General features: G+C 36.2%; 1 protein-coding gene across 1 annotated transcript; it reads right to left on the bottom strand.

The window, feature by feature from the left end:
* Nucleotides 1-2550: 2550 nt before the first annotated feature.
* Nucleotides 2551-8434, bottom strand: PJVK (pejvakin). Its single transcript, XM_032856205.1, has 6 exons — nt 8224-8434; nt 6735-6930; nt 5841-5982; nt 4632-4749; nt 3060-3158; nt 2551-2843 (listed from the first exon to the last, which is right to left on the bottom strand). The coding sequence occupies exons 1-6, from the start codon at nt 8432-8434 to the stop codon at nt 2551-2553; spliced, it is 1059 nt and encodes a 352-aa protein (XP_032712096.1).
* Between the last annotated feature and the right edge of the window lie 2015 nt (nt 8435-10449).

The raw sequence follows: 10449 nt of genomic DNA, 5'->3' as shown, positions 1-10449 counted from the left end.
CGTTCAGGAAAAGTATAATTGTGTTTCCTATTGCTTTATTCTGTGAGCGCAAATTGCACCACCATGAAATATACCACGTCCCACTGGGCAGTTTTCCCCCTTCAGGAGGTAGGAGGACACCTATGTCAAAATCTACAAGCTCTTCCCAGCTCTAACCTTAACAACATGTACAAGTGTTAAATATCCAATTTTTAACATTTTAATTGTAAAAATGCCCCGTATATTGAAAATATTCAATAGGGCCCAGGAATTAACATTTCATTTGTTTATAAATTTCGCAGCATTACAAGTAGAAGCATATAAAAATCACAGAACTAAACAAATATTCCTTTTGTATGCATATAAGAAAGTATTAGTTGTATACCTCTGTCCCACAGAGAGCCTTAAACACAGGTTCTATACTTTTTGGTGCAAGCTCTGGCCTTTGGTCATTATTCCAATGGGGAATGCTTAAAGACAATTGATCAGACCAAAGGTTTTGTGCCTCTTACATAGCAGACATAATAAAATCTATACTGCTCTGAGTCTGTACTTCTTCAGACATCATTATAAATGTGCTGCCTCCTCTTCCTTCTTGTAGGCTTTTAGATCTATCATCCCTAACTTTTTGTCTTGGTCATTTTAAATTAATGCCATGGTTTTCCTTAATTTCCGGTTCCCTTTCTCTATGTATCTCTATCCTATGTCACTTCATTTTACGATGTCCTTGCTCTTGATCATGACTGAGCCTTACAAACTGGTACCCCATCAAATTTTTGAAAAGGTGTAGAATTTATTTTACACGTGAGGGTATCAAATGAAGATACAAACGGGGATATACACTTCAGTGGCAGTTTTGCGTCATGGTCAAATCATGACATCCAACTTGTTGAGAATAGGAGGTAAGAGATGCTGTAGATCACACTGGTGTCAAAGAAAGTGTGTGTTATTTATTGGACCATGGAAGGTTTTGCCCATTGCATATGTAGAAAAGTATGTCAGGCATTAAATAGCTCTGCTCCAAACAAGTGAGTTCAAACCAAAGCTTTTTCCATTTTCCATTTCCAAACCATTGTTCAGTGTTTGTCTTTAACCTCTTGAACTACACTGCCCCAAATTCTATTATCTAAAAGTTCAGGGGTAACGCAAAACTCACCAGATTGATAGATATCACGTATGCATAGCACAGAGTTTGACACTTCATAAAACCAACACCTTGGGTTTTGGTTTCCTTTCCTCCCAAGAGTGCTTCATACCTGTACCCAATTTTGTCACTCCTCCTCACTTGCTCAACTGCCAGTTCTTGTTCCTTGACTTCCCTCAGGAAAACCTGTTTCGTTGGAATGAAGTTGGTGATTCAATATTATGTTTTGGTTTGGAAACTGCCCCTGTTCTTAAAAAAAAAAAGTCACTAGAGCATTTTGCAATCAGTATACTCCTTTTTGCATTTGAGTGATATATTCGGCTCAAACCACCAACACAGTGGAAGAAGAAATGGAAATCATTCCATAACGAAGAAAACTTCGTAATTCTGTCCTTTCTGTCCCATGGTTTTCCAAATGCTTTTAAACTTATGTTTTTAAAAATTATAGATGAAGTAAAATGGAGATTGATTCTAAAACTCTGGTCACATTTAAATAAGTAAAAATTTAATCATCCTACATACATAATCAGGCATTTTATAGTTACACAATTGCTTTACACTTTCACAGGTGTATATCTCATAGTGAATGCTCTCGCTACATTTTGAGTTCTAGAATTTTCATTACTTCTGCAATTATTATAATAAGGGTATATAATAAATTAATAATTTAGGTTGTTTATGTATGAAAAATCTCAGATGTCTTATAGGGTGGATGAAAAAGATCTCTCAGAACTGAATATGTTAAATATTTTAAACATTTTCAAAGGAGAAAGATAAAGGTGTCCTAGTGGTCTTAACTTTAAAATGACAGTAGTGAGTTTTTATAAGGAGAAAACCAGTAAGCCTGTGCACATTTCACAATAGCACACTGCTCTCAGTCACCCTGTGAACTGTGCCCATAAAACCCCACCCAGAGCTCAATGTGCTTTTCATTTGATACCACAATTAAACATTTAGGATTACATTAAATTATTAACACATTTTTCTCATTTTACCAGACCTAAGGCAATGGTTAAAGCATCATAAAGTCACCACTTCTAACCTCTTGTCATTCTTAAATGTTGAATTAAAAGTCAACTAAAGATAAAATCAATATTTAGAAAAATCACTACGTAAAGTTTTCTAAAATGATAGCCGAATCCCAAATATAATTCTAAAGTAACTGGTAGATTTCAGGAAGGAACATCTATATTTTGAATTTTATATTTAACCTTTTTTACACAAACATATTAATCTTTATGACAATTTGTAGGCCAGATACTATTATCATCTCCATGTTTATAGAGGAAGAAAATGATGTCCAGACAGGTTAATTTCTCTTTTTTCTCTCCCTCTTTAATTTGCCACAATTTATCAAAGCATACCCAAATGATTTTGGAAAGGTATGTGGCACAGTTGCACCTAAAACACTATATTCACTTTCCACTTTATTTCATCCTCTTGTGCCAAACATCAAAACAAGGAACTGCATGAAGTCTCACGTACTTCTGCCCATCGACAGAGCACTGAAAGCACCCATAAACTGTCTCCCTTTTAAAGTTTCCCATCCCACAGAGTATGCAAGGTCCTTTTGGAATGTTGTGATTAAGCAAGTTAACTCGGATATGGGTCCCTTCTTTGAGAGAAATATCAGTCATGCTGAGAGGTTTGTCATAATAGTCAGAAAAAAGATCATCTAAGTAAAGCTGGGAACGAGAAATGGCATCCATCACTCTTCTATCTGAAAGCACAAAAGCAAAGAAATGTGTTAGAAGTCACATTAGAAATACATAACCAAATCCCATTTTTAAATACGTGAATCTAAACCATCTGTCATGAAATGATTTGGCTTTTAGATTTAAAATCCTCCTTAACAGACAAGGAGTACTGATTGGACAAACTCAAGTTTTAATCCAAGAGGAAAAGAGACATTTGAAATACTCTTTAATGGACATACTTCTCTCAAATAGTATATTCCTCAGTCTGTAGAGCAGCGCGAACGTTGCTGTTTCTTCCCTCTCAAATCCTCCTTTTGACACTGAAGTGACACAAAGGTCTATAAAAAAAAATTTTAGAAGATGCTATGACTCGAACAACTCAAATTTCATTGGCAGTTTTAGTTGTGGCTGATGAACGCTGGTACATGCCATTCACTGTATTTTTTAAATTAAATTTTATGTATTTTTGGAAAAGTTAATATTCATATGGCACAAAATCCAGACTATGAAAGGGAAATATGGTAACAAGTCTCCAGTATACCCTAGACCCCAGCCTCAATTTTCCACCCACAAGTAACCACTGTTAAGTTTCCTGAGTATACTTCCAGATATATTCAGTATATTTTATAAGCATAAAAGAATATATGTGTGTGTGTGTGTGTGTAGGCTCATACACACATAAAAGAGTGTGTGTGTGTGTGTGTGTGTGTGTGTGTGTGTGTGTGTGTATTAGGCTCAAATAGTTATACACTAAGCACATTTCTTTAAAATATCTCTTAGACATTCTTCCATGTCAGGGCCCATATCTCATTCTTCTTAATGGCTTCATAATATTCCATAGTTATGGGTGCACCATTATTGAACTAGTAATTGATAATAGATCTTAAGATTATTTCCAATCTTTCACTCTTACAAACTGAATATCCTTATACTCATATCACTTCCCATATGTGTAAGTATATCTGTAGGATAAATTCCCAAAAACGTATGCACATTTTAAGTTTTGATACCTGTGTCAGTTCTACCAGTTTATACTCCTAAAGATCAATATAATTGTAAAAACCTACAACTGAAATGTCCCAAATAGACTGTAATTAGCATGTTTTGTCATGTTTCTGGACTTCCCCTTCTCACTTCCCACAAAACTACAGAAACAAACAGGTCTAAAAATGTCTATGAATTACTATGGCTAGGGGGCTCCCTTGCCCATCCTTTGAGGCGCTGGCCTCTTAAAGACCCATGAAATGTCAAAGTCTAAAGCGAGCTACACTATTATATAAGGTATACGAGGTATTCTGTAGGGTAAATAAAGACAATTTTAGGGTAAGCATTTATACTGTCAAAGTTATTTTTTAGGGAGAGTTGGGGGGAAACTGGGTCCATGAGAGGTAAAACTGAAAAGAATTTGTCTTCGGGTATCTTAGTTTGGACAGCCAGACACTGACAGGCATCTTAACTACCTACCCACTCCTTTATTTGCCGTCTTCAAAAACGACCTATTAGAAGATCATTTATTATCTCCTCATGTAAGTCAAGAAAAACTTTGTCAGTGGATTGTATGTGAGCTCTTATCTATAATCGCAAGTGGGGTGGTAGGGAGTCTGCAGTGTTCCCCAAGAAGCAGAAAAGAGGGAGTGAGTAAGTAGGACCAGAGGGTCTTTCCCAGCTACTTTACCCAAGCATAAGATTGACAGTACCGAGAGTATCATTCTTCCAGAATTACATAGAGAGGGTGTGTATGTGTTTGCTTCCCATTAAATTCTTCTTAAAAGTGTAATCATTTCAGTGTTTCATGCAAATCATTCACTTACCAAAGGCACCATCCAAGTAAATGAAGAGTTCGAAAACACTGAAAGCTATGGTTGTGTGTGCTGGAAAAACAATAGCTTTGTCCCTTCCCTTGGGATTCTGTTCATCCATAAAATGAAACTACAGTAAATAAGTAAATTACATCATTAAGGGGCATAGCACATAAGGAGAGCTTTTTGGAGAAAGAAAACATTTCATACAATCTTACTATTAAGACAAAAACAAATTATCCCATTGAATTTAACTGTCTATACCAGAAGTCCAAATGGTCCAATGAGGGTCTCACAATCTAGGCAATACCACTCACCACTTTCTCACTAACATTGGTCCTAGGGCCAATGATTAGTGCTGCTGCAACAGTAATGCTGACATAGACACCTTTTCCTTTCAACCACAAACCAGCTGTTTAAGAGCTACAGTTGTTTTGAGCCTACTCTGTCAATTGTTCCAAAGCTCCTAGAGTTTTCAGCAGCTTTCCAAAGCAGTCATCAATTTATTTACCAAAATAATCTCCAGCAATTAAATAAATGTTTCAATTTGTACCCCCAGAATGATCCAATGTTAACTCAGTGGACAGCTAAATGTAGCCATTGACTGAACAGAACTTTAATTTGCAAAGATTCAAAAGGTTTTTCATTGGACTCTCTAACAAATGATTTTAATAAGACGAATCGAGTCATTATTATGTGTCATTACTATGTGAATGACAAAGACAATACTATGCTGAGAACTAAACACAAGTAACTCCTAAGTTTTTTTGTTTTTTGTTTTTGTCTTAGGTATTTAACCCTGAATGAAGCGTGTTTGACCATTCACAATATTATTTTAGAAAAGTTAAAATAATATAAAATCAACTTTTTAAAAATGCAATATAAAGTACTTCACTTAAAAATAAAATCAAGAATTCAACATAAGCATTCAAACTTTATTCTTAAAACATCGTTTAAATAGTCATAGAAGGGACTCCAGTATGCATTACTTCATAAGGATTAGTGTTTTGTTTGCATTATGTTACAAATTCAGAATTGAAGTTTTCTTGGATTTTTTAAAAATTCTAAAACAAAACCATTACTGTGCAAAATCCTAGATACACTTGTAGTTCTTTAATCTCAACATTTGACAAAACACACACATCTCATTAGACACTGAGTACTTTTTAAAAATTCCCATTGCACATTTTTAGTAAGAGAAACCTCATGAGTGTGGTTTACCCGCATGGCTTCCCCACGAATTCCAGCATGCACAGACAGTGAGCACTGTCGTGTGGTTCGAATGCTTTCCATGACCACACACAATACTGCCTTTCTGCTGTTCCTTGCCTGACGTATCAAGCTGTGGTCAAAATTAATTTTTCTAGAATAAAGAATAGAGATATTGACAAGAATGTCACATTCTAATTATATATAATCGAGTACATTTCTTGCTGTCATGTGTTACTCATTCATGGTCCACCTTAACTAAAAACAAGTCAAGGCAGGTCTAATACAAATCAGAAAATATGCTCCATAGCCACTAGTAATCTGCCTCTCCTTTCTCTTTTCTTAAAACATGCTTATTATAGGAGTCTGTTGGAAGAGATTCCCTTAGAATATCTGTTGCAAGCAGATTTGTGTATTCTTTTTTTTAAGATTTGTTTTTATTTGAGAGAGAGAGAGCACAAGCAGAGGGAGAGGCAGAAGAAGAGAGAGAGGGAGAGAATCCTCAAGCAGACTCCCTACTGAGCACAGAGCCAGACACAGGGCTCAATCCCAGGACCCTGAGATCATGACCTGAGTTGAAATCAAGAGTCGACCACTTAACTCACTGAGCTGCCCAGGTGCCACACTGTATCCTTTTAATCTAATAATTTAGTACCTGTGTATAGGACCAAAGCAATTTTGTGGAACAATTAAAAAAATCTGTTTAAACCAAGTGATTTTTGGATATCTACCCTTATCTAAAGTCTGGATAAATTGCTAATTTGTATATTTCAAGCAAATAAAGCAAATAAATTACATTAGACAATATACATAACCTGAATGTTTTCAGCATTGTTTATAACAAAGTTTATACAATTAAAATACTTAATGGAAACACTGAAGCATATTAAGTATTCTTCTACTGACCGTGTAGTAATTTCCTTGAGTAATGCTGACACTTCCACTTCATGTTTGGTCACCACACCAAACGAAGCTTTTACTGCCACAGAATCTGATCCAGTGACGTTAATCCCAACGTCATTCACAATATGGTTGCCTCGCCTTCCATAGAGTGAAACATCTGATTCATCTTCATAATTCAGTAGCTGATAAGATGAAATACCTTTATGAAAAGGAAAACAATATTTTTAAATGTCTTGACTTCATCTAATATAGATTATTTATAGTAATGCATTAATTTACTATGTAAGACTCCATTACATAAATGTTGAGAAAGGTGATGTTTCACATTGAGATTTAAAGTAGCAACTCATTTAAATGAAAAAAATACATGTTTATATACATTATGACCTTATTGTTAAAACACATAAACATGTTTTTTTGAAGATTTTATTTATTTATTTGACACAGAGAGAGAGAGAGTGCACAAGCAGGGGGAGCAGCAGGCCGAGGCAGAGGGAGAAGTAGTCTCTCTGCTAAGCAGGGAGACTGATACGGGGCTCGATCCAGGGACTCTGGGATCATGACATGAGCCCAAGGCAGACATTTAACCAACTAAGCCACCCAATTGCCCCAAAACAGGTAAACATCTTAAATCATGTAAAATATCACTCCTGCTAGAGAATGAACTCTTTTTTAAAAAATCATTTTTTTTTATTTGAGTGTAGTTAACACACAATGTTACATGAATTTCAGGTATACAACATAGTGATTCAACAAATTTATGCATTATGCCATACTTATCACAAATGTAGCTACCATCTGTCACCACATAATACTATTAAAATATTATTAACTAAAAAAATTTTTAATTAAAAAATTAAATAGCAATTCAATTAATTTACAACAACAACAAAAATAGAGTACTTAAATGAGAACTCAATTTCTTTGTTCCACCAAAAGAACTCTGTAAGCTGTAAGATCCACTGAGTGGTTGAAAGAAAAACAAGTGTTTATAAATAATTTGTCAAAATGTCAATTTATTTTCTAATCTAGCCTGTGAAATACAATTCAGTTGACCAATTGCAATAACTGAGTCATAAGAAATAAATGTAAATTGCTTTCATCTCATTTGACCCTGTGAGATAGGTAAGACTAAGTAATATCCCACTTTATAGATAAAGAAATATATTATTTTGTCATATTCTAAATTGATTCAGTTTAAACAGTATATACAATACTTGAAAGAAAATTATACAATAAATAATTTCACAAAATAGGTTGGAAAATTATTCAACCAATAAGATTTGATACTACACAAAAATTATTCAACCCATGAGATTTGATACAACACAAATTTAGATATTATTAATCTTAATCGTAGTACCACTATCTTAAGAAAAGTTGCTTTTATCAATGTGCAAATATTACAAATATTAGTATGTACAACTGATGTTTAGAATGTCATTAATACAGCTGAATGAGTAGTCACTCCCAAACAGATATTTAAACTTACCAGCTGAAATTTCTCTGTCTCCTAGAAGAATATCTTTCAGTGTAAAAGGTGTTGAGGTAAATTTATACCTAGGAAAGAGAAAGCATCGCTTCTTTTTTACCACCAGACTTAGAGGTTGGTATTTGTCAGCCTCACTGAGGCTGGGAACAGGAACTAATCTCCCTCCATCTCCAACTTGCTTGACAAAGCTCTTGGTAGCCGCAGCAAACATATTATTATGGTATCAAAACGTCCTCAACTGTAACCCTCTGATAACAATCCATCCTTTCAAAGAAAGCCAGGCACACACCTCAGACTTGCTTGATTTTAAATATAATTGAACACATTAAAAATACAAAACATGGTTTCACCAAGTAGCTTACCAGTGTACAATTCACAGCACTGCCTCTCTTGGTGTGCTCACGTAATGAATTATAGATCAACAGTGTTAAATGATATACTGCGAGCAAGTGCAGTTGGAATTGCAGTCAATAAGCTTATGCAGAAAACTACTAATTTTAAAATACTACCAGTGTCCTTGATGAGGGTTGCTGTTGAGGGTAGTATGCCAGTTTTGAGGAAACCTATAGCTCTATGGGAACAAGGCAATTGAGGCACTAACATTAGCCCGGCGTACCATCTACAGTGGACCTAGTACAAAGGGAATTCCTTCACAACAACATCATGCCAATTGTGGCAACATTAAAGTGCTGTTTTGAGTCCTTAGAGTATATAGTTCATTCATTTCCCTTCTTATATGCTACAAAACCAAGTGATTAATATAAAATATAAATTCACAGGATATAGAGAAGCAACTGCACACCAATTTTTATGAAATAACAAATAAAAGGCATATTACATATATAAATGCGGAAATAATTATGTAATACTAACATATATAAATAACTATAAACTATGCCTTGAGAGGGACACCTGGGTGGCTCAGTTGGTTAAGCGGCTGCCTTCCACTCAGATCATGATCCCAGCGTCCTGGGATCGAGTCCCACATCAGGCTTCTTGCTCAGCAGGGAGCCTGCTTCTCCCTCTGCCTCTCTGCCTGCCTGTGTTCTCTCTCTCTCTCTCTGATAAATAAATAAAATCTTAAAAAAAAACAAAACTATGCCTTAGGGGTTTCTTACTCTGTAGCTGGCACATAGATAACTCCAAATTTGAAATAGTGATGCATTTATTTTGTTTCATCATTATTATCTCAGTTACTCAACCTTTAAAGAGAGCTATATCAAGTTTGGCCTTGTTTTTAAGATATCAGGGCAAAAAATAAATGTTTAGAAACAAAGCTGAGTGCTTGAAATATTGTATTGCCATAGTTATGTCGATGTTCAAATATCTTGAAAAAGTGGCTATGTGCACTTACAGTAAAATATTCACTAAAATATAATAGGTAGTAATCACGATACACACATATACAGAAGGGATAGTGGAAGGAAGACAGAATAGGCCTACTTCAAGCCCCAAATAATATAAATCAATTTGATTAGATTCAGGATTCAGCTGTTTTCATTTGCTTGCGAGTATCCGAGACTCTCATGTAACAACAACAACAAAAAAAACCCAAACCAAAACAAAAAACCCAAAACCAAAAATCACCAAAAGTTTTTAATAACGTCCCTTTGTGTGAACAGCACTGTGCAATCTTCAACAACGCAGAGAAAGCACAGGGAGTCATTTCTGCAAGTGGCTAGCAATCCCCGAGGCGACTCATCTATCGTCGCTATCTGATCCCCACCTAAGGTGGTGCATCCCAGGCAAACCCAATTACGACTAACAACACAGGTGTAGAGAAACAGTATTTTATTGGAGCCTACAGAAAAGCCTTCGTTCACACCTAATGGGCATTGCCTGCCCAGCGTTCCAGCCGCGACGAAAGCCTAGAGACAATGGAAACCACCCGGCCGGAGAGGCGTTGGGCGTGGGGGTGGGGGGTCCCCGGACATCCTTGTGAGCTCCTCAAGGCAGGGCTCAGACCCGCAGAGCCCACTGCAGCCCCCCAGGGCGGATAAAGCGCGAGTTCCAAGCTTCGGGGCCAGGTCCAGGGACTTTCCGTAGCAATTTTGCATTTAGAATCCTGAAATCTTTCTCTTAAAGTGATGCAGCCCTGATCCCTAACTTCCCTCAGCCCCACCACCGAAAAAGAAGCTGAGCCTCAGGCCTCGCACACCGTGAGGCTTGCCTCCCAAAATTTTAGCCGCCTCTCCCGGACGGAAACCGCCTCCATTTATGGACGCA

The sequence above is a fragment of the Lontra canadensis genome, unplaced genomic scaffold (assembly GCF_010015895.1).
Source record: "Lontra canadensis isolate GAN:19392208 unplaced genomic scaffold, GSC_riverotter_1.0 scaffold11, whole genome shotgun sequence".
NCBI lineage: Eukaryota > Metazoa > Chordata > Mammalia > Carnivora > Mustelidae > Lontra > Lontra canadensis.
The sequence above is the reverse complement of the archived record's forward strand: the minus strand, read 5'-3'. Positions and strand labels throughout refer to the sequence as shown.